The following is a 27,933-nucleotide window of genomic DNA, read 5'->3' as shown; positions in this document are numbered from 1 at the left end:
CAAGGTGGATGGCAGCAACTGCATAGTCTACGTTTTAAATCTAGTGAATTATATTTTACTAGGTAGTAGATGAATACACGTTGGTTGCTGTGAGCAGTCAAACGTTTTAGTACAAAGCCAGCCAAGTACTTTTGCAAAGACAGGACAGCTAACGTTGGCTAGCTTGCTGAGACAGTTTGCTAGCTACCTAACGATTAAACGGAGTATTTATTTGAGCTAAACACCATTATAGTATTACTGAAAGGTCCGCGCTTACTAGGTCTCTAGCTTTTTGTTCAGCTAACAGTTCGCTAGTTGGTGTAATGACGACTTGTTTCTTGTAGCCTGTCACCGGCAAAATGACTCTTTGAAATTAATAATCGATCCCTAGCTAACTTCAAAGCGCTTTAAAGCCAGGTAAGGTATGTTTACGTGCCGTGCGCATGATATTTGACCACCTTTTCAATAGCTAAAAAGGTAGCTAACTAATGTATTCAGTTTGACCTGATGTAGTCCTTTTATAGTTTAATAGCTGTAGCGAGTCTCTGCAAAACATTGCATCATTATGTTGACGTGCGTATGTAATTGGTATAGCTATTCACCCCCTCACTGTAGTTGGGGCTGTAAACAAACAGCGACAAGACGGCAAGAGAAGGGAAGGAGGCGCACGAATCGCTCTTTCTGGATTCATCCACTGCATCATCATCAAAAATGGAGTTGGCACTGGTAAGTTAGTAACGTTAGCTACAAATGTATACATGAACACTATGTAGTCCACAGGCATTGTCTTTGTTACTATACGAGCGAGCTAACCTGACTGATAGAGTGATACTGAGTCTCAGAATATTCACTTTAATTAAAGATGCAGAAAACGCTCCGCCATTTCCTGGTTGCTAAAAATCTAATAGTTCTAATTTAAGTTATGACAAAAGTGTTGGGAATCGTTTTTTTTTACCATATAAACCGCTGTGAAATATATTTTCTATAACCAAAAATATATATTTTTTCAGATGTTTGTAGTTGGTGTACAAATGTAAGACCCAAAAACGAAATATTAAGGACAGGAAGCATAGAAATAACGCACATAGAGCAGATCTACTTCTTAGTCTTGCTTTCAATGAGAATGACAGAACTATAACTTAATTTCTGTGAATTTGGTCTTCACCCAAAAAGTTACATATTGCAGCTTTAAAATGTATGTCAAATTAAAACCAAATGATTGCAAAGTTAAACAAACCGTACAACTCTCTGCACAAGGACTACTTCTAACAATTTCCACAGAAAATGTTACTAAAACACATTTACTTGAACATTGCAGATGCAATGTTTGGTAACAGAATGATGGCACAAACCATCATTCTGTTAGCTAAATTTGTTTTCTGCAAAGATTTGGTTTAAATACCTGCGGTCATGGGCAGGATTTGACTATATTCTCCAGAAGTATGGAGTTGAAATCGTCCAAAGTGCATGGAGGTGAGGCCCAATACCCTTTTATGTTCTACAGGCAGCCCCTCATTGGTCATAGTTGTCTGTTGCCATGGCATTCTTTAGAAAAATAGGACATATTTGTTTGTAATGATGCGAATAATGGGTTGTGAGCCTAAGCCTGTGACGTCGTGGTAAAGGAGGCTGCCAAAGACTGAGAAAGTTGTATTTTCTGTGCAAACATTGTAAAATTAGTGTAGTAGAATATTACATTGGTTATGTCATCCTGGCCTGGGGAAGACAGTGTAGTGCACACAGGCTGAAAGTCACACATTCATTTGCATAAACAGATTCCCACCACCATCCAATTCTCAGTGACCCATATTTAGTGTCACACACACACACACAGAGATGACAGACAGACTCTCACACACACACAGTCTAAATCACACACAGAGACACAGCCACTGCATGACTCATACATCATTTCATAGAGACAAAATTTGTCAGAAAGCGAGGGGAGGGGAGGAGAGAGAACAGCGCAATTCTGTTGTGTATATGCATGTGTATGTGCGAATCAACGAGCAATTGAGAGAGAGAGAAACCAATTTAGAAGCCTGTGGGTGGGGGGCGAGAAGAGAGGTAGCAGCAGCAAACCATTGTGTGTTAGATCGAGAAGCAAACCATTGTGTGTTAGATCGAGAGAGAGGGAAGCGAGAGATGGAGATGGCTTATTTTGTAATATGCTGTTCGTAGCAGCAGCACAGAGAGGGAGAGAGGTGAAAGAGGGAGACATGCAACAGAAACAGGATTCTCAAGGAGGCAAACCCTCAAGCATCTTGGGAAAGGTAGGGAGGATAGCCAGTGTGTGTGTGTGTGTTACTGTCAAGTGCCAGTGTGGATGCGTTTTCATGCTATGCTGTTGTGCAGTTGTGTCTACATGCTTTTAAAAGTAATTGTTAATCACCATGATTACAGTATTTGAGATCCGGCATCATCCGCTTGTCAGCATCTATATGTGTGTGTGTATATATGTGTGTGTCATCTGTGAGTGTGTGTGTGTGTGTGTATATATGTGTGTGTGTCCATGTGTGTTTCAGATTGAGTGTTTAAAATTCACATGTACAGGGTTGCAGGTGTGATTGGAGGGTACAGTGAACATCTGCTGCAGGACTAAGTGAAATAAAACAATGAAAATTGTTATAAAAAAACAACAATAGAAATAGCACTATATACATAACTGTAGCAGTGATGAATAAATACATGTCCATTGAGGCTGACTAAAGACTGTTGAGGGGGTGAACATAGGGGGGAGCAGCAGACTGACTAAAGACTGTTGAGGGGGTGAACATAGGGGGGAGCAGCAGACTGACGAAAGACTGTTGAGGGGGTGAACATAGGGGGAGCAGCAGACTGACTAAAGACTGTTGAGGGGGTGAACATAGGGGGAGCAGCAGACTGACTAAAGACTGTTGAGGGGGTGAACATTGGGGGGAGCAGCAGACTGACTAAAGACTGTTGAGGGGGTGAACATAGGGGGAGCAGCAGACTGACTAAAGACTGTTGAGGGGGTGAACATAGGGGGGAGCAGCAGACTGACTAAAGACTGTTGAGGGGGTGAACATAGGGGGGAGAAGCAGACTGACTAAAGACTGTTGAGGGGGTGAACATGGGGGGAGAAGCAGACTGACTAAAGACTGTTGAGGGGGTGTGAAATAAAACAATAGAAATAATAATAAGAATATACATATTAACAACTGCAACAGTGATGAATGTCATTGGGGTGGGGAGGAAATGTCCATAGGGGGAGTAGCAGGGGGGAGGTGGTAGTAGGAAGCTGACTAGTGGTGGCTATTCAGCAGCCTGATGGTCTGGCGGTAGAAACTATTGGCCAGTCTTCCAGTTTTCGCCATGATGCTCCTGTACTGCCCGCGTCTGAGTGATAGAACCAGCGAGAACCAGCCGTGGCTACGGTGGCTGAGGTCCCTGATGATCTTCTTGGCCTTCCTGCAACACCTGGTGTTGTAGATGTCCTGGAGGGCAGACAGTGTGCACCCAGTGGTGCGTTTGGCTGCAGGAAGTGCCTTACGGTCAGAGGCAGTGGAGTTGCCGTACCTGGCTGCGATGCAGCCCGACAGTATGCTCTCGATGGTGCTCCTGTAGAACACTGAGGGCCCTCTGGGAGAGGCCCAATTTCTTCAGCCTCCTGAAGTTGTTCTGCCGCCTTCACCACGGTGTCCGTGTGATTTGACCATTTGAGCTTTTCTAAGATGTCTACACAGTGGAATTTGAAGTTCTTGACCGTCTCCACGCGGTCCTGTTGATGAGGATGGGGGCTGTTCAACCTGGTTCCTACGGAAGTCCACAATCAGCTCCTTTGTTTTGCTGACATTGAGGGAGAGGTTGTTTACCAGGCACCATGCCGTCAGAGTGCCTACCTCCTGCCTGTAGGCCATCTCGTCGTCGTTGTTGGTAACCAGGCCTACTACTGTTGTGTTGTCAGCAAACTTGATGATGGAGTTGGAACTGTGTGAGGCCATACAGAGAATACAGGAGGGGCCTGAGGACGCACCCTTGTGGGGTCCCAGTGTTGAGAATCAGTGTCGAGCACGTAATGTTGCCTACCTTCACCACCTGGGGGCGGCCCACCAGGAAGTCCAGGACCCAGTTGCATAGGCAGGAGTTCAGACCCAGGGCCGTGAGCTTTGTAATGAGTTTATAGGGCACTATGGTATTGAAGGCTGAGCTGTAGTCGATGAACAGCATCCTCACATACACATTCCTTTTGTACAGATGAGTGTGCAGTGCAATGGTGTATGTATGTATGTACGTGCGCCTGTGTGTTGGTATTTATCAGTGTGTGTCCAATTTATCCCTCCGTCTCGAGCTGTATTTAGCGTTTGTCTGTGTACATCTCCCCCCTCCATGTTTGTCCATCAGACGTGTGAATAATGATAACGCTCAGTCTCCGTGTGATTCGCCATGACGGCTCCTCTGTTTGTGTGTCGACTGTCAGCACGCATCTCCATCACCACTGGTTGTGTGTCGACTGTCAGCACGCATCTCCATCACCACTGGTTGTGTGTCGACTGTCAGCACGCATCTCCATTACCACTGGTTGTGTGGGCACTCGCCTGTGTTCTGTGGCTGCCGTTGTAATTTGTTGTATCTGCGTGTACTTGTGCATACATCATGAACATGTTTCCGTACTGTGCGTAGCCTTTTAGGGCATTGTTTGTGTTTTCACAAACAGAATGTGCAGTGTAAGCTGCATTGCCTTCCTGCATGCCCATGTATGTAGCATCAGTCACACATAAAACGACATGTGGAACTGTGCTTATCCCTCGCCTTCTTTTTCTCACCCTCTTCTCTCCTCCCATCTCGCTCTCTCTCCATGCCCCCCCCCCCCCCCCCCAGGCGCATCCAGCTCTCAAGGCCTTCATGTGTGGCTCCTTGAGCGGCACCTGCTCCACGCTGCTCTTCCAGCCTCTGGACCTGGTCAAGACGCGCCTGCAGACCCTGCAGAACAACATGAAGCCTGGGTATGTAGTGGAGCTCGGCAATTCGGACACAAATCCATATCGCCATAAATTGACACATTTTTTGCGATTCAATTATGATAAATTATTATTTGGGGAGGTGCACAGTTACTCTCCATTTGCACCCTATTTACACTGTGTCAAAGAAATGGCCATAATATATTATCCGAAGTTATTTGGGTACCAGGTGATCCAGCGTTTAAAAGATGATGTAACGCTGCGACAGGACCTGTATTTTAAACAGACTACAAGCACCTGATGCGCAGCTTCAGCTTCAGCTAACTCATTGCCAGTCCTCACCAATACAGACAATCTAGTGGAGACAGTAGGGAACTGGGGAACCACAAAAATAACACTTCTGACAAGCATGAAAATACTCGCTCACCCAGTAATCCAATTTAGTTATAATGGTGATATACTGCTTATCCCATGACAGACCCTAGCTCCTGTCTGATGGAATCTTAGTTATGTTAGGTTAGATTACTTGTTGGTTATTACTGCATTGTCGGAACTAGAAGCACAAGCATTTCGCTACACTCGCATTAACATCTGCTAACCATGTGTATGTGACAAATAACATTTATTTTATTTTTTGTTGTTGATTGGGGAAGAAGTACATTTGACTTCATAAATCTTTTTCTGTGATAAACGGGGCCTCTAGCATTTCGCTACACCCGCAATAACATCTGCTAAATATGTGTATGTGACCAATCAAACTCGATTTGATTCATTTGGATGCTTGATGCCACAGACAGTGTACAGTGATGGGAGTCATATGACACAAACCATTTGACCTGAGACAGAGATACACAGAGAGAGAGAGAGAGAGAGCTTGGCGGGATGAAGCACGTGCCTGGGGGGCTGCCAAGGCTCATTCCATCCTTCCCTCTGTGAGGATACTGTACTGTTGGGTTACAGTAGGAACAGCAGAGAGAGAGAGAGAGAGAAAGAAAAAGAGAGAGAGAGAGAGAGAGAGAGAGAGAGAGAGAGAGAGAGAGAGAGAGAGAGAGAGAGAGAGAGAGAGAGAGAGAGAGAGAGAGAGAGAGAGAGAGAGAGAGAGAGAGAGAGAGAGAGAGAGAGAGAGAGAGAGAGAGAGAGAGAGAGAGAGAGAGCAATGGAAGGATGATGGAGACTCTATTTAGGTGGCTGTCTTTGAGACAGACGTGTCTGATTGAGTATCCGTGTGTGTGTTATTATTATTGCTTCTTCAAAACCATCTGAACTGTACTTGGCTAGTACCATGGTATGCACATGGCCAGGCCCTGTGTGTCCTAAATTAGAGCTATATCTATGCCTCCTGCATACAGTAACACTTTTTACATTAGGTTAGCATTTTTAGGACAATGGATCAACAACATAATGTATGTATATTGGAACAACAAAGCTTTTTGGATGAAAACGCTGAAATTGCAGGCCTATGAGAAAGGCGACTTAGAAAAGACAAATAACCGTCCTTACATATACTTGATAAAGCGCCTGCTCAATTCATAGCTTCGATGTAGTGCAGTGTCAATGACATGTAGGGCTTCGCCGTCCTACTGGATCACATATCAGTTGTTGTTGCGAAATACTGCACTGCACCCGTTTCAGCTCCGATGCTATTTTGCCATCACATTGTATTTCTTGTCCAGATTGTGAACCATCTTCTTTTGCGATGTGGTACGTTATGCCATCTGTAATTTCATTCCATCGGTTAGTGTGTGTTGCATAGTAAGTTGTGTGTGCAAACGATTCCTTATTGGGTTGTTGTCCCTGGGCACTGCTCTTGTCATTACTAAGGCTGTTATAGTGACCATATTACCGCCACACCGGCAGTCATGAGTCATGACCGCAGTCAAATTCCACATGACTGTTGAGTCACGGTAATGAGGCTCCAAAACTGCGCTCTGATGCCGCTGATAGCCTACCAAACTTGCTAACTTCTGCTAATGGCCAGTACGCAGCCCTTCATTGTCCCTTTAAATCACTGTGTTCTTCTGAAATAGGCTACATTTTCTTCACCTCATGTTTCTTTAGACCTGCCTAAAATAAACTATGGATTTATTGTAATGCTGTAAGCAATATTAAATGGATTTATTGGACTTAAAATGTAGATGTTCCAAAGGTCTGCATCAGTGGCTTGTAGGCTATGCGTGGTAGCCAGAAATTCTAAACACGTTTATGTTAATTAACAGTCAATTAACTTTAGTCAGGCAGTTAATTGCATCACAATCACCCGCTGACAGCATTTCATGACAGCCCTAGTCATGACACTTGTTGACCTCTGCCTAATTCTTCTTCGCCATGCATTCGTCATGCTCTATTACCTGCCTGTGTTTCAAATGGTGGAAACAGTTGTTGGTGTTACCTCGAGTGGTTGCTATAGTTGTGCGACAGTTCAAGCACATCGCCTCACTCTGCTCAATGTCACTAGGTTGAAAACCAAAATAGGCCCAAACAACCGACACAACGTCCTTGTTTGGCAGCAATTGTTCTTGGATTTCTGGGACGGCAGTTTTTGTCTCCGTTCATTTGAACCCGCTAATGAACGAAGCTACTCGCAACATCACTAATGAACGAGGCCACTCGCTACATCACTTGGGGGAACTGCCAACAGCAGGTTTTGGAAGCTTGGGATAGAACAGGGCTCTGATTGGCTCAAATGAAACGGCATAGATGAAAGTGTTGTGCTCCGGCAGCGTGATGCTTTTCTCTATGCCGTTTTGCTGTGTCGGTAATTTTTTGGTTTCTCGTCCCAGCTCTAGTCTGTAAGACACACGTACACAGAAAGAGCCAGAGACACACAGGTACACACACGCGCGCATGTATACTTGCATAAACACTGATACAAACACGCAGAGACACACACACACACACAGCAGTGTAGAATCCCTCTTCAGTAGCTTTCAGACAGTTTGAATCCCTTCATTTGACCCATATATGCTAATTAGAAACACTTCCATGCTAATAATTCCTCACTAGAATTGACCCCCAAAGACGTTTTGGGAACATATCTACAGGTGAATCTGTGTTTGTAGGCTTTCAATTTATTTTCAGGTATCCAGTCTCTTAGCTTAATGTGTGTGTGTGTGTGTAACGATTTATTTATCTCCTGTCTCAGAGCTCCTAAAGTGGGGATGATGACGGTGCTTATCCAGGTCATTCGGACAGAGAGCTTCCTGGGCCTGTGGAAGGGAGTGTCACCGGTGAGAGTCTAATCGAAACAGTCTGGCTTCCCTGTTCATCTTGTGGTTTACTTTCCCTGTTTTAACACAGTCTGTGTACGAAGTCTGGCTTAGTGTATCACTTTGGTTAGTTAATCTTTTTCTAAGAACCAGACTTTCTTAGTACATCACGTCACTCTCCAAGAAACGACAGGACTTTTTTTTACAACTGTTTTCTTTTGTGTGAACAATAGCAGAGGTGCATAAAGATGGCGGCCCCATGTACAGTTGAAGTCGGAAGTTTACATACACTTAGGTTGTAGTCATTAAAACTCGTTTTTCAACGAGTTTGAACCGCAAGTCGGTTAGGACACAAGTAATTTTCCAACAATTGTTTACAGACAGATTATTTCACTTATAATTCACTTTATCACAATTCCAGTGGGTCAGAAGTTTACATACACTAAGTTGACTGTGCCTTTAAACAGCTTGGAAAATTCCAGAAAATTATGTCATGGCTTTAGAAGCATCTGATAGGCTAATTGACATCATTTGAGTCAATTGGAGGTGTACCTGTGGATGTATTTCAAGGCCTACAAACTCAGTGACTCTTTGCTTGACATCATGGGAAAATCAAAAGAAATCAGCCAAGACCTCAGAAAATAAGTCTGGTTCATCCTTGGGAGCAATTTCCAAATGTCTGAAGGTACCACGTTCATCATCTGTACAAACAATAGTACGCAAGTATAAACACCATGGGACCACGCAGCCGTCATACCGCTCAGGAAGGAGACGCGTTCTGTCTCCTAGAGATGAACGTACTTTGGTGCGAAAAGTGCAAATCAATCCCAGAACAACAGCAAAGGACCTTGTGAAGATGCTGGAGGAAACGGGTACAAAAGTATCTATATCCACAGTAAAACGAGTCCTATATCGACATAACCTGAAAGGCCGCTCAGCAAGGAAGAAGCCACTGCTCCAAAACCACCATAAAAAAAGCCAGACTACGGTTTGCAACTGCACATGGGGACAAAGATCGTACTTTTTTGAGAAATGTCCTCTGGTCTGATGAAACAAAAATAGAACTGTTTGGCCATAATTACCATTGTTATGTTTGGAGGAAAAAGGAGGAGGCTTACAAGCCGAAGAACACCATCCCAACCGTGAAACACGGGGGTGGCAGCATCATGTTGTGGGGGTGCTTTGCTGCAGGAGGGTCTGGTGCACATCACAAAATAGATGGCATTATGAGGGAGGAAAATTATGTGGATATATTGAAGCAACATCTCAAGACATCAGTCAGGAAGTTAAAGCTTGGTCGCAAATGGGTCTTCCAAATGGACAATGACCCCAAGCATACTTCCAAAGTTGTGGCAAAATGACCTAAGGACAACAAAGTCAAGGTATTGGAGTGGCCATCACAAAGCCCTGACCTCAATCCTATAGAAAATGTGTGGGCAGAACTGAAAAAGCGTGTGCAAGCAAGGAGGCCTACAAACCTGACTCAGTTACACCAGCTCTGTCAGGAGGAATGGGCCAAAATTCACCCAATTTATTGTGGGAAGCTTGTGGAAGGCTACCCGAAACATTTGACCCAAGTTAAACAATTTAAAGGCAACGCTACCAACTACTAATTGAGTATATGTAAACTTCTGACCCACTGGGAATGTGATGAAAGAAATAAAAGCTGAAATAAATAATTCTCTCTACTATTATTCTGACGTTTCACATTCTTAAAATAAAGTGGTGATCCTAACTAACCTAAGACAGGGAATTTTTACTGCGATTAAATGTCAGGAATTGTGAAAAACTGAGTTCAAATGTATTTGGCTAAGGTGTATGTAAATTTCCGACTTCAACTGTCACAAATGCCTCGTTCGCGCATTTCACCGAATTGTACATTGCTCACCTTGACTCTTTTATCATGTCCTCATTAGCACAGTATACATTTGAAAACCCAGAAAGTTGATGGTGCTGATTTATTGTTGCTGAACCATGTCGCGCTCCGTCGTTTAAAAACTCAGTGGATATCCCAACATCTTTATCCACTTCGCCATTGCTTCTACCTTAAAGAAGAATTCAGCTACAATCTAAATCTTGACCTTTCTCTCTCACCCTCCTCTCGCCCTCCTGTCTCTCTCTCTCCCACTCTCTCCCCTCTCTCACCCGCTCTCTCTCTCATTGTCCTCACACACTCTATCTCTCTCCCCTCTCTCTCTCTTTCTCTCTCCCCTCTCTCTCTCTCTCTCCAGTCGTTTGTGCGCTGTATCCCAGGCGTAGGGATCTACTTCTCTACCTTCTACTCACTGAAGCAGCACTACTTCCAGGAGGGCCGGGCCCCTAACGCTGGGGAGGCTGTGCTGCTGGGGGCCGGGGCCAGGGCCGTGGCTGGGGTCTGCATGCTGCCTGTCACCGTCATCAAGACACGCTTCGAGGTGAGAGCTTCTTCTCGGTGTTGTGAATGTGGATGGACTAAAATAAAAGATGGAGTGATGGAGAGGGGAAGTAGCTGGGATTAAGGTATGGTTGAGTGGGCGAGAGGTTGTTACAGCTATATGAGGATGGAAAAATACTTTGAGGCAATGGTGGAGGTGGACGGAGAGGAGCAAGGATGAGGTGAGGGTTGCTACAGCTATGTATGTTTAGGATGGATTAGGAGGAAGATAAGCATGAATGGATGGAAGAAGGGGTGGAAGGATGTATGAATTAAGATGAGGAATGGTTCAGAATCAGAATGTGTGTGAGAGGAAAGGGAGAATGAAGTCAGGAAGTAAACAAAGGAGGAAGGGGAGGAGTTGGTGGTTCAGTAATAGCATAGAACAAGCACTAGCAGATAGGCTGGGATATTTCTGGTGTCTGTGGCCTGGAGCTGGAAGGTAGAATTAGAGAGAGGAGGATGGTAGAATTAGCAGCCTGCTACCGCAGAGAGACAGGAGGAGGAGATAAAGGGAAAAGAGAGGAGAGAGAGAAGGTTATCTGATGGGAGAGCTGATTGCCTTGGGAACTAAACGCTTCTATTGAATAAATTCTGTCGTGTTGGTTTTATTAGGCCCGAGCATCTAGCTGTGCATAGAGGATGTGTCACGACTACAAATGTTTAATGGAACTATGTCGCCTGCTAGTTTCTTCATCTGTATGACTACGATGTGTCATCTGTTTATTAATGGCGCTCCGTTGGTTTCCAGTGGTGCTGGATATCTATCTGGTTTAGTGTTTAAATGTTGCTAGTAGTTGTGTGTAATGTTGTGTATTGAGTTAGTATTCAATCAGTGGAGGCTGCTGAGGGGAGGACGGCTCATAATAATGGCTGGAATGGAGTGAATGGGAAGGTATCAAACAGATGAAAACCATGTGTTTGATACCATTCCATTGACTCCATTCCGGTCATTACTATGAGCCGTCCTCCGCTGTATTCAGCGTTGGGGTCAATTCCATTTCAATTCAGTCAATTGAAATGGAACCGACCCCAACCCTCATGGTAATCTGTAGGTATTCCAGAGTGGACGGTATAACTACGTGATCTACTGTGGTTGTAGTGTATAATGTGGTGTATTACTGTGTGTGTTTCGCAGAGCGGACGGTACAACTACGTGAGCATTCTGGGAGCTCTGAAGAGTGTGTGTGAGACGGAGGGGCCCAGGGCTCTGTTCTCCGGGCTGACGGCCACACTGCTCCGAGACGCCCCCTTCTCTGGCATCTACGTCATGTTCTACAGCCAGGCCAAGAGGTCCCTGCCACCGGGTAAGAGAAACACACTCTATGTGAGAAGAGGGGAAGAGGGCGAGTGAGAGACTACAAAATGTCACACCGACACACTGAATAGTCAAGTGTGTTACTTCAGCAGGATTTCTTTACATTGGTGTCTGTTAGTGTAAACAGCTATTAAACGCCATGTGGGGTATTGTTTGCACTGAATTCCAAGTAATCCAGAATAATGACATGTTTATTTTATTTTACTAGGCAAGTCAGTTAAGTTATTTTCAATGACGGCCTAGGAACAGTGGGTTAACTGCCTTGTTCAGGAGCAGAACAACATATTTTTTTACCTTGTCAGCTCGGGGATTCGATCTTGCAACCTTTCGGTTACTAGTCCAACGCTCTAACCACTAGGCTACCTGCCGATGTATTTTCTGTTAGTGCCCGTGTAGGTCTGACATTCTCTGTGCGGTCTCTTCCCTCAGAGGTGAGCTCGTCGCCCTATGCCCCGTTGGGGAACTTTGGCTGTGGGGTGATGGCTGGAGTCCTGGCCTCTGTGGTCACCCAGCCAGCCGACGTGGTCAAGACTCACATCCAGGTCAGCCCCGCCCACTGGACCACTAAGGACGCCATTCGCTACATCTATACGGTGAGGCCTGAATCTTAATGAAAATATACACTACATGATTCATTTCCTATGTTTAAGCTACCATTCTTGGTCTTCCAATTTTTCCTATTCTGAGAGTATTTTAATCCATGAGATATAGCTATGGATTTGAAGCACTTCTTATTGAATGTAAATGTTCCTCCAAAAGCGACTGAACATCTCTTCTTGCACACACTATTGTTTTTACCAACTGAACAGTGATTGAACTCTCCTCTTCTCTCTCCTTCAGGAGCATGGTCTGAGGGGTTTCTTCCGTGGGGCTGTGCCACGCTCTCTGAGGAGGACTCTGATGGCAGCCATGGCCTGGACCGTCTACGAACAGCTGATGGCCCGCATGGGACTCAAGTCCTGAGGAGAGGAGACAGGGAAGAACTGATAATGGAAGAATGACGTGGGCAGTTGTTTTTATACAAAGCATCAGTTTGAAGGAGAAGAAAGAGAGGAGAAGGAGTGAAGGAGGAGGGAGAGAGGAGGTGTAGGGACTGTTTATCACTGCAACTAGCTTGGGAAAGAAAAAGAGGTGGGTGTCGGTGGCATGGAAGAGTGAAAGTTGTGTGTGTGTTTTACATGTTGATGTTTATGAGAGTGATTGTGAATGTTTGATGTATGTCCTTACATTGTCAACCCTGACCTTAAATGACATCCCCTTCTGCTGAGAACTGAACTGATCCCTCTGAGTGTGGGGACCATAGAGAACTATCTATTTCTATGGGGGAGACCATAGGGATCTATTTAATTACATTTCTATGGGGGAGACCCTCTCAGACTGGGGAGACCATAGAGAACTATCTATTTCTATGGGGGAGACCATAGGGATCTATTTAATTACATTTCTATGGGGGAGACGCTCTCAGACTGGAGAGACCATGGAGAATTATATAATTATATTTCTATGGGGGAGACCCTCAGACTGGGGAGACCATAGAGAATTATATAATTAAATTTCTATGGGGGAGACTCTCAGACTGGGGAGACCATAGAGAATGATCTAATTATATTTCTATGGGGGAGACTCTCAGACTACGACCACTGTGGTTTAGCTCTGGATACCACTCCAGTGACAGAGACTGTCGCCGACTGTCACCCACTTTCCTATGACTATGAATGACTGTGACTAACATCTAGGTGTCTCTAACACTCCCACTCCCAAGACGAAACAGCAGCTTTGATTGAATTACCTCAGCAAGAGGTTTTCTGCTGGCTAAAAGTGTAGTGGACTGGACAAAGCAACCCAGTGCCATAACCATGCAACATATTTACAAATGACCGGCAGAAATACATTATAACAGCACAGTGATTATTGTGACCTGTCGACTGACTGAAGGAAATACGATATTTATTGACTGACTAAAATATTTCTTACTAGCTTGGACAATCAAGACAATATTGCTGTGCATTGTAGCAAAAGACTAGGCTGATATTTTCTATACTGCAACTGCACAATTAGCTACTAGCAACTTGGCATTGGCATACTTAGCCATATTCAAATAGTGTACAGCAGGTGTTCTCTGTACCCAATTCAACTTTGATCTAATTTCTAGTGCATTCCATTCTGGTTGCAGTGTTGTAGACCAGATGTGCTTTATCTAACTAGTAATGATAGTCAATCCCAGAGCCATAGATGGATAATTGGCTCTAGTCAATGCCATTGGAACCCAGACAATGCAACTCTTTGGGGCTGTGGCATTATGAGACAATAGTCAACATCGCTATCATGAACATGCAGCTTCAGCATCACTGTATTACATGGGCTGGATTGAGTAGTCACGAAAAGAAAGCAAACCGGAGGGACTAGCTGATCTTGTCCTATATGAAATGTAAAATGTTTTTGTTTTTCAATGCAAAACATTTTGCTACGGTGTGCACTAATGTACACTACCCAGCTAAATATAGGAATCCATATCAGTGATGCACAGCCATGGTCCTGGATGGTCTCTGTTATTAGTTTTGTAAATAAATAGGCCTATGTATTCAGTATTTTGAGTAGTTCATTTTTGGAAGCCCATACACGTGTATATTTTTTTAACACACAGTGTCCAGTGTGCCATGTCATGGGTATTATTTTTGAACACGTCAGTTTTAAAGAGATGTGTTATATTGAAAAGTATTGTTACAGATTCAAAATATACACTAAGTGAGCGCTACTCAGTATTAGGAGGGTGTTCTTAATGTTAATGTTTGGAATACTCAGTCTATAGAGCCTGAAGCTTCGAGGACCAGAGATGGCTGAGAGAAACTGATTTAAATCCAATACCATCACTACAATCACTGTTTTCCAACTGTTTTTGCTTTTTACACACACAAATGAAAAGGACATAACATAGCTTCAATATACACTTAGTGGCCAGTTTATTAGGTACATCCATCTAGTACCAGGTCGGACCCCCTTTGCTTCCAGAACTGACTGAATTCTTTGGGGCGTGGAAACATTCTGACTCTGCCAAATCCTGACTCTGCCATCAGCATGAAGCAACAGGAACCTGGATTCGTCGGACAAGGCAATGTTTTTCCACTCCTCAGTTGTCCAGTGTTGGAGAGCACGTGTCCACTGGAACCGCTTGTTTATAACTGATAGGAGTGGACGCCGGTGTGGTTGTCTGTTGCAATAGCCCATCCTAGACTAGATGATTTGTGCATTTCGAAATGCCATTCCCCGACATTATTTGCCTGTTTGTGGCCCTCCTGTTAGCTTGCACGATTCTTGCCATTCTCCTTCGACCTCTCATTAACAAGCTGTTTTCACCCACAGGACGGCCGCTTACTGGATGTTTTTTGTTTGTCGCACCATTCTCTGTAAACCCTAGACACTGTCGTGAGTGAAAAGACCAGGAGGCCGACCGTTTCCGAGATACTGGAACCGGCGCGCCTGGCACCAGCGATCATACCACGCTCAAAGTCGCATAGGTTACTCGTTTTTCTCATTCTAACGTTCAATCGACTGGTAACTAAATGCCTCGATGCCTGTCTGCCTGCTTTTTATAGCAAGCCACGGCCACGTGACTCACTGTCTGTAGGAGCGAACCATTTTCGTGAACGGGGTGTACCTAATAAACTGGGCGCTGAGTAGTTTGAGTCATTGAGAGGGGAAACACTGAGTTAACCCTAGCTCAATGCCAGTCAGTGAATGCACTTTAGAATTCAATGCATATTCATTCATTCATTCAAGCCCCTTAGCGGCTGGTAAAAGGACTGGGGTGATTGACGTTTCTTGAGAATTGGTAGCTCTTCAGCCCTTGTCTGTGTGTTTGTGTTGTCGTAACACAGTAACAACTCTTACCACCAAATTGTTCTGTGCCGTAACATTTTTGCCTTGGCGATTATCATCGCTATCACTATTGTCCTTGATATTGTGACTTTACACTGTATATTGTCTGTTATTATTGTCAATATTTTGTCTGTGCATGTGAGTTTGCTCAGACCGATGCTGTGCCTGTTTTGTTTTTAAGTGAATAAAATTCCCCCCATTTTTGTACAATTCCTGGTGTTTATTTGATTCAATCTTTGCCTAGATTAACTTCAACATTGGTTCATCATGTTATCATCCTTTGTGGGTCTCTTTACCTTGAGCTGCTGTATTTTCAGGCTCAAACCTCAGTACCAGGGGGTGACTACAACGCTGATCAAGGAGTTAACCAGCAAATCTGCCTAAATAGTCTTAAGTTTATTTTTTTAAATTAAAACAAGCATGAGATGCGCATGATCTAATTGATTCAACAAATGAACACACATCTAAGTTTAGCTTTTATAATGAACCAGAAGATCAATAGTTATTTCTGGTTGCTTGATCCTAATTTGATCCTAATTTGTTGTATAGCCCGCTGGTCTCTCCAAAGCAACACCACATTGACATAACAGACAGTGACAGGCTACAGCTCATGTCCTCAGAAATCCGGGGTCCATGTGTCCTGAGGAAGAGACAGGCACTGCACTAGACAGCCCCACAACTGACTTTCCCTGATGTGGAGAGAGGGGGGAAATAATCAGAGTGTGATCGACACATGCTGATATGCACAAGGACACAGTCACTAAGACTGAGGTTAGGTAAACGTATTCTTAAATTACCTCTTTGGCAAGTATTCTCTAACAGCACAGACCATATATATATTCCCTTTGAACATTACCAAATCGGATAATGTTTGATGCCATTGAAATGGCATCAAAATATTCAGATATAAGTACCTCAAAATGGCAACCTATAATTTTACTGACATAAATAGACTATAAAGCCGTTCGATCAACCATTACTATATGGGGTGAAGGCATGATCTCTTGGCAATAACTTTACAGTATTTATTTATAAATTTAACTGAATTTGAAGTAACAACTGCTTCCCATCACAATTTATGCCCTTTCTCATAGCACTTTCGTCTCAAATGATTTGACTACCATCTATCGACCTTCTACACTAATCATGGAAAAGGAAATGGAAGATGATTGGTGGAATTTACAGTATATAAACACGTAACTTCCGTTTCTCTTTCTCTTTTACCTTGAGGTACAGAACTCCATACGGCGTTGTCTCGTGGTGAGATAAATGTTTTATATTTTCTTGAGGTGAAAGTTGCGGAGACCAATATTAACGCCATGTTACGAACAACTATGGAATTGTGTCTGAATGTTTCCCATATCCGTATAAATACAACCGCTGTAAATAGCGAATTACATGTTAGACAGCTAGGCCAGAAGCCATGTAGCTACTACTAACCTTAGCACTAGTAGCTAGTTAGCCATGCGTGCTCGTGAAATCCATTGAAGAAGTTGGATACTAATAACTGAAGTAGCCAACATCCATAAATTAAGTTAGACTAGTTTCACACATGTAATGTAATGCTCATTTGCAACATTGTATTTATTGATATGAATTCTTCAGCAATATTGCATCTAATTGGGGTTAGTGGAGTAAACTTGCTGCTTACAACACTTTTTTATTTAACTTGGCAAGTCAGTTAAGAACGAATTATTATTTACAATGACGGCCTACCATCGAACAGTGGGTTAACTGCCTTGTTCAGGGGCCCCTTGTCGGCTCAGGGATAAGATCCAGCAACCTTTCGTTTACTGGCCCAACCCTCTAACCACTGTTACCTGCCGCCCCTCTTCCCCACATGCTCATGCCGATCATCACTCAGAGATCAGATGTCATTCATAAGGAACTGCAACAATATTTTGATTTAATAATTGTAAATTATGTTTTTAGAAACGGATGCCAAGTCCCTGTTGCAAGTGCCTGTATAAGTACACTAAATCATTATAAGCATTGCAGCTTTGACAGTTTGTTCAGCACACAATTAAAGCCTGACACAGTCTGATGTCTGTGTTCAGGTGTCGGAAGTGTGCCAGAGTGATCCGGCCGGGTTTTCGCTAACATCAGTAGGGCTGCTGCCCCATGACTGGAGTTTGATAGTGACCTGAGCCACAATCACCCCTCAGTTCCAACTGCAACCATTCTCTGCTTCCCTACCTTTGTGCAACATCTCACCTGTCTCTTTTTTCCCCCTGCAGCTTTTCCACATAACTCGTAACTTAGGAAAAGTGGTCACGATGTCCGGAGGTCTGGATGTGCTGCAGATGAAGGAGGAGGATGTGCTCAAGTTCCTGGCAGCCGGGACCCACCTGGGAGGTACCAACATGGACTTCCAGATGGAGCACTACACGTACAAGAGAAAGAGTGATGGTGAGTGGAGGAATATGAGATCCCTGGTTATTTGTCACTTTATGATCTGAAGACTTTCTGAACTCGCACATATTTTGATGGGTGAGGATGTGAATGCTTTTCTTCCAGCCCTGCATTATTATACGTAATTCAACTATTTGTGGTCTTGAATCAGGTGCTGGGCTGGAACAATAGTCTGCACACAAGTTTATAGGATCAGAGTTGGGAGACCTCTGAAATACACATTCCCCTTCTAAAAGCACTTGCGTTGTCCGGTCAGTGACTGGGTGAGTTGTCGTTGGAAGGGAATAGTAAAACCATCACTGTGGGTGAGATGGCAGTCTGAAACCATAACTGACCTATCTCAATCAGTGATGGAACATCTCTTCCTAATATTGAATGTTTTTCTCTAGCTCAAACACTTATCCAGTAGATAATGAGCTCAATGTGGGTGTAACACCAGTCCTCAGTCAGTTTTAACCGGTACAGTCTTTTTCTTCATTGATTGTCCTGAGAAAGGCTAGCATGTGTATAGACATTATGGCTGTATGCATGTCGGGAATCAACATGTAAATAATGTAACTGGTTGTCCCATCAGGTGTATACATTATCAACCTGAAGAAGACATGGGAGAAGCTGCTGCTGGCTGCTCGTGCCATCGTCGCCATTGAGAACCCAGCTGATGTCTGCGTCATCTCCTCCAGGAACACTGGACAGGTGAGACCCCCACTGCTAGCTCACCTGACATATGAGGGCCCAGAGTTTCTCCTGTGTTATGTTCAGGAGGCGCAAAATGGAAGTCAACGGTCTAAAGAGGAGAGGTACTATCTATACTTGTCCAATAAGAAACTTGTTTTTATTTACTAGTGTGCCCTAATGAACATTACTTTGGTCAGCTCAGTTGGCCTGATGTAATTGTGGGTGACTAGCTAAACGGCACACAATTAAAGCCTGGCACTGATGTCTGTGTTCAGGTGTCGGAAGTGTGCCAGAGTGATCCGGCCGGGTTTTCGCTAACATCAGTAGGGCTGCTGCCCAATGACTGGAGTTTGATAGTGACCTGAGCCACAACCAAAACATACTAAATTACTGCTAAGTTATATTCTTGACTGGGTCACCTGCCAATCCACTAACTCCACTCCCCGTTCTCCTCCAACCAGAGGGCTGTGCTGAAGTTTGCATCTGCCACCGGCGCCACCACCTTCCACGGTCGTTTTACCCCCGGAACCTTCACCAATCAGATCCAGGCTGCTTTCCGTGAGCCCCGCCTCCTGATCGTGACAGACCCCCGTGCCGACCACCAACCCCTGACTGAGGCCTCCTACGTCAACATCCCCACTATCGCCATGTGCAACACTGACTCTCCCCTTAGATACGTGGACATCGCCATCCCCTGCAACAACAAGGTACAGACAGGCCATAGACTACAGATGTATGTTCTAGTGGTCTTACATTTTTATATGACTTGAACAGCCTATCATATCAGTTTTGTCCCCAATGGTGTTTCCTCAGTGAAAGAGTAGATGGTAACTTCCGCTGATATCTTGGTCAACTGATGGAAATATGCAGCACACAATTAAAGCTTGACACGGTCTGATGTCTGTGTTCAGGTGTCGGAAGTGTGCCAGAGTGATCTGGCCGGGTTTTCGCTAACATCAGTAGGGCTACTGCCCCATGACTGGAGTTTGATAGTGACCTGAGCCACAACCATGACTCTTACTACCTAGGGTGTTTCTTTTCTACTTCCTCGTCAGTAGTTGAAGATGCCCTCCCATGTAGTCATGTTTTTACTGGGTATCAGTTAATCCACTAACAAATTCTACTAGTTTAGACTGATCAATTCTGTTGATGGCCTTCGTGCCTCTGTATGACTGACTGTTGCCGGTGCATATAATTGTCATTGACTTAGTATACAACCCTAGGTCTAACTGACTGTTGTATGATGTGTTCCAGGGCCACCACTCCGTTGGTCTGATGTGGTGGATGCTGTCCAGGGAGGTGCTGCGGATGAGGGGCACCATCTCCAGGGAACACCCCTGGGAGGTCATGCCTGATCTCTACTTCTACAGAGATCCAGAGGAGGTAACTGACATACTGGGACACTATGGTTCACGCACTGTTTATACCAGGGGTTTTCAAATCTGACTGGAGAGCTGTGTTTGGGGCTTTTGTTCTAGCCCTGCACTAATTGTTTGATACAACTTAACTAATCATGGGCCTCTGTCTGGACCACGATTAATTGAATTAGATGTGTTGGTGCTGGACTGGAACAAAAGCCTGCTCACCATGTAGCTATTCAGGAACGGAGTTTGGAGACCTCGAATGCACATTCCCCTTCTAAAAAGCACTTGCGTTGTCCGGTCAGTGACTGGGTGAGTTGTCGTTGGAAGGGAATAGTAAAACCATCACTGTGGGTGAGATGGCAGTCTGAAACCTTAACTGACCTATCTCAATCAGTGATGGAACAACTTGAAGCAAAATATGCTTCTGATGTGGTGTTGGAGTGTTGTATGCTTGCGCTAAGAATCTATATACCTGTGGTGCCTGCTTACCTGAGCGCTCTCGCAAATTGTGACGTCGCATCCCTAACTTCTAACCTCTTCGTCCCGTTCCAGATTGAGAAGGAGGAGCAAGCCGCGGCCGAGAAGGCTGTTGGCAAGGACGAGTTCCAGGGCGAGTGGACCGCCCCCACGGCCGACTTTGCCCAGCCCGAGGTGGCCGACTGGTCCGAGGGAGTGGCAGTGCCCTCTGTGCCCATCCAGCAGTTCCCTGCTGGCATTGAGGGTAAGAGCTTCACCGAGGGTAAGTGATGAATACACAGGAGTGGAGGCCACAAATGCAAAGGTGGATGGAGTAGCACATTTTGACAATCACAAAACAAAATGGCTACCGGAATACATTTGACTCAAACTTTGTTTAATTCTCCTTTTCAGCCGCTGCACCTTCCAAGGCCCCAGCTGCAGCTGAAGGCTTTGCTGGTAAGATCTACTGAAAGTAAATTAGTATTGCCCCTTTTTTGCCCATCTAGGACCTAAAATGTCCTATATGACCAACACAGAGGGGTAGAATAGTTCTCTCATAAACCTGTAGTGAAGCCTCAAATCCTCACTGTGGATCCTGTCGGGAGAAACACAATTTCTCTTTCTCTTGACTGTGTCGTCTGTACAATAAATGGTTTGATTGTATTCTCTCACACGCATGATTGTCTTCCAACAGAGGATTGGAGTGCCCAGCCCGCCACAGAGGATTGGTCCGCTGCCCCCACCGCCCAGGCTACTGAGTGGGGTGGTGCCTCCGCTGATTGGTCCTAAGTGGTCTCAATCAAGAGTCAAAAGCTGTGCTTTAAACAGTGACTGTCAATAAACTTGGCTTATTGTTTTTAAACTTGTCTATTTTTCTTGGGATGAGGGCAATTACAAATACATGGGTTTATTATATTGGGTTTTCACATTAAATTCTATGTCAATCTGTCATCTACTCTTGTGGTGTCTTCAGTTTGGCCTTAAACACAACCACGGAGTCACAATGTATACAAATAAATCAGAAATCCATAAAAATATTATAGTGACTGTTCAGTTTACAATTGATATTTAAAGATAGAATCCTTAGTTGCTGCATCCATTTTTGGACTTGAACGATGAAGACCCATTTTGTTTCTTGAATATAATTTATAAATGCCTAATGAGCTTAGTTCAACTATTATAGAACTTATTGTTTCAATTAAGGATTCTAGCTTTAAACGGGAATCGCAGACGGTTGACTCCTGTGATGTGAATTTGTGCATAACAGGTTGATTGTAGAAAGTTCTTGACAGATTTGATCCTATTTGGCCTCGTGTCCATAAAAATAAAAAATATACTTTCTTTTTAGATTATGGATCAGGCATATGTATATACAAAAAAATTTTGCGCAAAGGGAACACTTAAACAACACAATGTAACTCCAAGTCAATCACACTTCTGTGAAATCAAACTGTCCACTTAGGAAGCAACACTGATTGACAATAAATCTCACATGCTGTTGTGCAAATGGAATAGACAAAAGGTGGAAATTATAGGCAATTAGCAAGACACCCCCAATAAAGGAGTGGTTCTGCAGGTAGTGACCACAGACCACTTCTCAGTTCCTATGCTTCCTGGCTGATGTTTTGGTCACTTTTGAATGCTGGCGGTGCTTTCACTCTAGTGGTAGCATGAGACTGAGTCTACAACCCACACAAGTGGCTCAGGTAGTGCAGCTCATCCAGGATGGCACATCAATGCGAGCTGTGGCAAGAAGGTTTGCTGTATCTGTCAGCCTAGTGTCCAGAGCATGGAGGCGCTACCAGGAGACAGGCCAGTACATCAGGAGACGTGGAGGAGGGCAACAACCCAGCAGCAGGACCGCTACCTCCGCCTTTGTGCAAGGAGGAGCATTGCAAGAGCCCTGCAAAATGACCTCCAGCAGGCCACAAATGTGCATGTGTCTGCTCAAACGGTTAGAAACAGACTCCATGAGGGCCCGACGTCCACAGGTGGGGGTTGTGCTTACAGCCCAACACCGTGCAGGACGTTTGGCATTTGCCAGAGAACACCAAGATTGGCAAATTCGCCACTGGCGCCCTGTGCTCTTCTCAGATGAAAGAAGGTTCACACTGAGCACATGTGACAGACGTGACAGAGTCTGGAGACGCCGTGGAGAACGTTCTGCTGCCTGCAACATCCTCCAGCATGACCGGTTTGTCGGTGGGTCAGTCATGGTGTGGGGTGGCATTTCTTTGTGGGGCCGCACAGCCCTCCATGTGCTCGCCAGAGGTAGCCTGACTGCCATTAGGGACCGAGATGAGATCCTCAGACCCCTTGTGAGACCATATGCTGACACATGCACATTTGTGGCCTGCTGGAGGTCATTTTGCAGGGCTCTGGCAGTGCTCCTCCTTGCACAAAGGCGGAGGTAGCGGTCCTGCTGCTGGGTTGTTGCCCTCCTACGGCCTCCTCCACGTCTCCTGATGTACTGGCCTGTCTCCTGGTAGCGCCTCCATGCTCTGGACACTACGCTGACAGACACAGCAAACCTTCTTGCCACAGCTCGCATTGATGTGCCATCCTGGATGAGCTGCACTACCTGAGCCACTTGTGTGGGTTGTAGACTCCGTCTCATGCTACCACTAGAGTGAAAGCACCGCCAGCATTCAAAAGTGACCAAAACATCAGCCAGGAAGCATAGGAACTGAGAAGTGGTCTGTGGTCACCACCTGCAGAACCACTCCTTTATTGGGGGTGTCTTGCTAATTGCCTATAATTTCCACCTTTTGTCTATTCCATTTGCACAACAGCATGTGACATTTATTGTCAATCGGTGTTGCTTCCTAAGTGGACAGTTTGATTTCACAGAAGTGTGATTGACTTGGAGTTACATTGTGTTGTTTAAGTGTTCCCTTTATTTTTTTGAGCAGTGTATATATATATATATTTATTTATTTTATTTTATTTAACCTTTATTTAACCAGGTAGGCAAATTGAGAACACGTTCTCATTTACAATTGCGACCTGGCCAAGATAAAGCAAAGCAGTTCGACACATACAACAACACATAGTTACACATGGAGTAAAACAAACATATAGTCAATAATACAGTGAAAAAAAATAAGTCTATATACAATGTGAGCAAGTGAGGTGAGATAAGGGAGGTGAAGGCAAACAAATATATGTATAAATAAATAAAAATATAAAAAGGCCATGGAGGCGAAGTGAATACAACACAGCAAGTAAAATAAAAACTAAAAAACACTGGAATGGTTGGTTTGCAGTGGAAGAAAGCGCAAAGTAGAGACAGAAATAATGGGGTGCAAAGGAGCAAAATAAATAAATAAATAAATAAATACAGTAGGTAAAGAGGTAGTTGTTTGGGCTAAATTATAGATGGGCTATGTACAGGTGCAGTAATCTATGAGCTGCTCTGACAGCTGGTGCTTAAAGCTAGTGAGGGAGATAAGTGTTTCCAGTTTCAGAGATTTTTGTAGTTCGTTCCAGTCATTGGCAGCAGAGAACTGGAAGGAGAGGCGTCCAAAGGAAGAATTGGTTTTGGGGGTGACTAGAGAGATATACCTGCTGGAGCGCGTGCTACAGGTAGGTGTTGCTATGGTGACCAGCGAGCTGAGATAAGGGGGGACTTTACCTAGCAGGGTCTTGTAGATGACCTGGAACCAGTGGGTTTGGCGACGAGTATGAAGCGAGGGCCAGCCAACGAGAGTGTACAGGTCGCAGTGGTGGGTAGTATATGGGGCTTTGGTGACAAAACGGATGGCACTGTGATAGACTGCATCCAATTTATTGAGTAGGGTTTTGGAGGCTATTTTGTAAATGACATCACCGAAGTCGAGGATTGGTAGGATGGTCAGTTTTACAAGGGTATGTTTGGCAGCATGAGTAAAGGATGCTTTGTTGCGGAATAGGAAGCCAATTCTAGATTTGACTTTGGATTGGAGATGTTTGATGTGAGTCTGGAAGGAGAGTTTACAGTCTAACCAGACACCTAGGTATTTGTAGTTGTCCACATATTCTAAGTCAGAGCCGTCCAGAGTAGTGATGTTGGACAGGCGGGCAGGTGCAGGCAGCGATCGGTTGAAGAGCATGCATTTAGTTTTACTTGTATTTAAGAGCAATTGGAGGCCACGGAAGGAGAGTTGTATGGCATTGAAGCTCGCCTGGAGGGTTGTTAACACAGTGTCAAAAGAAGGGCCAGAAGTATACAGAATAGTGTCGTCTGCGTAGAGGTGGATCAGAGAATCACCAGCAGCAAGAGCGACATCATTGATGTATACAGAGAAGAGAGTCGGTCCAAGAATTGAACCCTGTGGCACCCCCATAGAGACTGCCAGAGGCCCGGACAACAGACCCTCCGATTTGACACACTGAACTCGATCAGAGAAGTAGTTGGTGAACCAGGCGAGGCAATCATTAGAGAAACCAAGGCTGTCGAGTCTGCCGATGAGGATGTGGTGATTGACAGAGTCAAAAGCCTTGGCCAGGTCAATGAATACGGCTGCACAGTATTGTTTCCTATCGATGGCGGTTAAGATATCGTTTATGACCTTGAGCGTGGCTGAGGTGCACCCATGACCAGCTCTGAAACCAGATTGCATAGCGGAGAAGGTATGGTGGGATTCGAAATGGTCGGTAATCTGTTTGTTGACTTGGCTTTCGAAGACCTTAGAAAGGCAGGGTAGGATAGATATAGGTCTGTAGCTGTTAGGGTCAAGAGTGTCCCCCCCTTTGAAGAGGGGGATAACCGCAGCTGCTTTCCAATCTTTGGGAATCTCAGACGACACGAAAGAGAGGTTGAAGAGGCTAGTAATAGGGGTGGCCACAATTTCAGCAGATAGTTTTAGAAAGAAAGGGTCCAGATTATCTAGCCCGGCTGATTTGTAAGGGTCCAGATTTTGCAGCTCTTTTAGAACATCAGCTGACTGTATTTGGGAGAAAGAGAAATGGGGAAGGCTTGGGCGAGTAGCAGAGGGGAGGGCAGTGCTGTTGTCCGGGGTAGGGGTAGCCAGGTGGAAAGCATGGCCAGCCGTAGAAAAATGCTTATTGAAATTCTCAATTATAGTGGGTTTGTCGGTGGTGACAGTGTTTCCTATCTTCAGAGCGGTTGGAAGCTGGGAGGAGGTGTTCTTATTCTCCATGGACTTTACGGTGTCCCAGAACTTTTTTGAATTTGTGTTGCAGGAAGCAAATTTCTGCTTGAAAAAGCTAGCCTTGGCTGTTCTAACTGCCTGTGTATATTGGTTTCTGGCTTCCCTGAAAAGTTGCATATCACGGGGGCTGTTCGATGCTAATGCAGAACGCCATAGGATGTTTTTCTGTTGGTTAAGGGCAGTCAGGTCAGGAGAGAACCAAGGGCTATATCTGTTCCTGGTTCTAAATTTCTTGAATGGGGCATGCTTATTCAAGATGGTGAGGAAGGCATTTTAAAAAAATGTCCAGGCATCCTCTACTGACGGGATGAGATCAATATCCTTCCAGGATACCCCGGCCAGGTCGATTAGAAAGGCCTGCTCGCTGAAGTGTTTCAGGGAGCGTTTGACAGTGATGAGTGGAGGTCGTTTGACCGCTGACCCATTACGGATGCAGGCAATGAGGCAGTGATCGCTGAGATCTTGGTTGAAAACAGCAGAGGTGTATTTGGAGGGCAAGTTTGTTAGGATGATATCTATGAGGGTACCCGTGTTTACGGAATTGGGGTGGTACCTGGTAGGTTCATTGATGATTTGTGTGAGATTGAGGGCATCAAGCTTAGATTGTAGGGTGGCTGGGGTGTTGAGCATGTTCAAATTTAGGTCGCCTAGCAGCACGAGCTCTGAAGATAGATGGGGGGCAATCAGTTCACATATAGTGTCCAGAGCACAGCTGGGGGCAGAGGGTGGTCTATAGCAGGCGGCAACGGTGAGAGACTTGTTTTTAGAGAGGTGGATTTTTAAAAGTAGAAGTTCAAATTGTTTGGGAACAGACCTGGATAGTAAAACAGAACTCTGCAGGCAATCTTTGCAGTAGATTGCAACACCGCCCCCTTTGGCCGTTCTATCTTGTCTGAAAATCTTGTAATTGGGGATGAAAATGTCTGAATTTTTGGTGGTCTTTCTAAGCCAGGATTCAGACACGGCTAAAACATCCGGGTTGGCAGAGTGTGCTAAAGCAGTGAACAAAACAAACTTAGGGAGGAGGCTTCTAATGTTAACATGCATGAAGCCAAGGCTATTACGGTTACAGAAGTCATCAAAAGAGAGCGCCTGGGGAATAGGAGTGGAGCTAGGTACTGCAGGGCCTGGATTCACCTCTACATCACCAGAGGAACAGAGGAGGAGTAGGATAAGGGTACGGCTAAAAGCTATGAGAATTGGTCGTCTAGAGCTACTAGAGCAGAGAGTAAAAGGAAGTTTCTGGGGGCGGTAAAATAGCTTAAAGGAATAATGTACAGACAAAGGTATGGTAGGATGTGAATACAGTGGAGGTAAACCTAGGTATTGAGTGATGATGAGAGAGATATTGTCTCTAGAAACATCGTTGAAACCAGGTGATGTCATCGCATATGTGGGTGGTGGAACTGAGAGGTTGGATATGGTATAGTGAGCAGGGCTCGAGTCTCTACAGTGAAATAAGCCAATAAACACTAACCAGAACAACAATGGACAAGGCATATTTACATTAAGGAGAGGCATGCTTAATCGAGTGATCAATAAGGGTCCAGTGAGTAGAGGTTGGTTGGGGTCACGGCGATCCAGACAGTAGGCCGGGTAGAGGCTATCGGTAGCAAGATAGCATAGGATGGAGGTCTAATTGTAGATACCTCGTGCGTTTCCGTCGGTAGGTTAGTGGGGTTCCGTGTGGTAGAGGGGATCAGGCCTATATATAGCAGGCCTTGGCAACACCTGATTGATGTCACACTTTTGCCCCAGCGAACACACGGGACACCAATCAACTAATCAACACTTACAAATGCAATTAGTTTGAATCAGGTGTGTTTGCTAGGGGTGGGGGGAAAGTGTGACACCAATCAGGCCCAGGCCAGTTATAAGGCTACATTTAAATGACATTAACAGCATCTATGTCCACTTTGCAGGCGCCTTTATCAAGACTGATTTCACGTTATTATGCCTACCCAATGAATGTCAAAGCACAGTAGTTTCTGGGTGAAAATAGTATCACCCCAGATGGGACTCGAACCCACAATCCCTGGCTTAGGAGGCCAGTGACTTATCCATTAGGCCACTGGGGCTGTTCCGAAGATATGTGACGAAACCACTTGATTTCAATGCTATGTGGGCGGCAAAAAAAATTGATGACAATGTCACTA

The 27,933-nt window shown here is 44.7% G+C and overlaps 2 protein-coding genes and 4 non-coding genes across 9 annotated transcripts; 5 read left to right on the top strand and 1 right to left on the bottom strand.

Moving 5' to 3' along the window:
- The first annotated feature begins 1 nt into the window (after window position 1).
- LOC139567728 (mitochondrial glycine transporter B-like) lies at window positions 2-15,924 on the top strand. Of its 4 annotated transcripts, none has more exons than XM_071389183.1 (8): window positions 2-396; window positions 595-705; window positions 4,822-4,946; window positions 8,044-8,128; window positions 10,339-10,521; window positions 11,659-11,827; window positions 12,268-12,431; window positions 12,679-15,924. In XM_071389183.1, exons 2-8 carry the CDS (start codon window positions 691-693, stop codon window positions 12,799-12,801), a joined length of 864 nt encoding a protein of 287 aa, XP_071245284.1. In that variant the 5' UTR covers window positions 2-396; window positions 595-690; the 3' UTR covers window positions 12,802-15,924. The 4 variants fall into 4 exon arrangements, with proteins under 4 accessions (XP_071245284.1, XP_071245286.1, XP_071245285.1 ...); XM_071389185.1 differs by having other exon boundaries at window positions 267-401; XM_071389184.1 differs by having other exon boundaries at window positions 268-396; window positions 574-705.
- A 983-nt stretch (window positions 15,925-16,907) lies between these two features.
- LOC139567726 (small ribosomal subunit protein uS2-like) lies at window positions 16,908-21,486 on the top strand. The gene is made up of 8 exons (XM_071389179.1): window positions 16,908-16,974; window positions 17,952-18,123; window positions 18,701-18,819; window positions 19,263-19,508; window positions 20,056-20,184; window positions 20,718-20,904; window positions 21,036-21,080; window positions 21,319-21,486. The coding sequence occupies exons 2-8, from the start codon at window positions 17,991-17,993 to the stop codon at window positions 21,411-21,413; spliced, it is 954 nt and encodes a 317-aa protein (XP_071245280.1). The 5' UTR covers window positions 16,908-16,974; window positions 17,952-17,990; the 3' UTR covers window positions 21,414-21,486.
- LOC139568992 (small nucleolar RNA SNORA62/SNORA6 family) lies at window positions 19,036-19,175 on the top strand. The gene has a single exon (XR_011673828.1). It is a non-coding gene; the product is annotated as a small nucleolar RNA SNORA62/SNORA6 family (small nucleolar RNA).
- On the top strand, window positions 19,668-19,811 carry LOC139568993 (small nucleolar RNA SNORA62/SNORA6 family). The gene has a single exon (XR_011673830.1). It is a non-coding gene; the product is annotated as a small nucleolar RNA SNORA62/SNORA6 family (small nucleolar RNA).
- LOC139569023 (small nucleolar RNA SNORA26) lies at window positions 21,119-21,237 on the top strand. Its single transcript, XR_011673859.1, has one exon. It is a non-coding gene; the product is annotated as a small nucleolar RNA SNORA26 (small nucleolar RNA).
- A 6,296-nt stretch (window positions 21,487-27,782) lies between the features above and the next one.
- Window positions 27,783-27,855, bottom strand: trnar-ccu (transfer RNA arginine (anticodon CCU)). Its single transcript has one exon. It is a non-coding gene; the product is annotated as a tRNA-Arg (tRNA).
- Window positions 27,856-27,933: the final 78 nt, after the last annotated feature.

This window comes from Salvelinus alpinus, chromosome 2, assembly GCF_045679555.1.
Source record: "Salvelinus alpinus chromosome 2, SLU_Salpinus.1, whole genome shotgun sequence".
Lineage (NCBI taxonomy): Eukaryota > Metazoa > Chordata > Actinopteri > Salmoniformes > Salmonidae > Salvelinus > Salvelinus alpinus.
The sequence above is the reverse complement of the archived record's forward strand: the minus strand, read 5'-3'. Positions and strand labels throughout refer to the sequence as shown.

Coding starts and splice junctions, on each gene's coding strand:
- LOC139567726 (XM_071389179.1), top strand. CDS start 17,991: ATGTCCGGAGGTCTGGATGTGCTGCAGATGAAGGAGGAGGATGTGCTC. Junction 18,820..19,262: donor CCTCCAGGAACACTGGACAG/GTGAGACCCCCA, acceptor TCCTCCAACCAG/AGGGCTGTGCTGAAGTTTGC. Junction 21,081..21,318: donor TGCAGCTGAAGGCTTTGCTG/GTAAGATCTACT, acceptor GTCTTCCAACAG/AGGATTGGAGTGCCCAGCCC.
- LOC139567728 (XM_071389182.1), top strand. CDS start 2,199: ATGCAACAGAAACAGGATTCTCAAGGAGGCAAACCCTCAAGCATCTTG. Junction 8,129..10,338: donor TGTGGAAGGGAGTGTCACCG/GTGAGAGTCTAA, acceptor CTCTCTCTCCAG/TCGTTTGTGCGCTGTATCCC. Junction 12,432..12,678: donor CCATTCGCTACATCTATACG/GTGAGGCCTGAA, acceptor TCTCTCCTTCAG/GAGCATGGTCTGAGGGGTTT.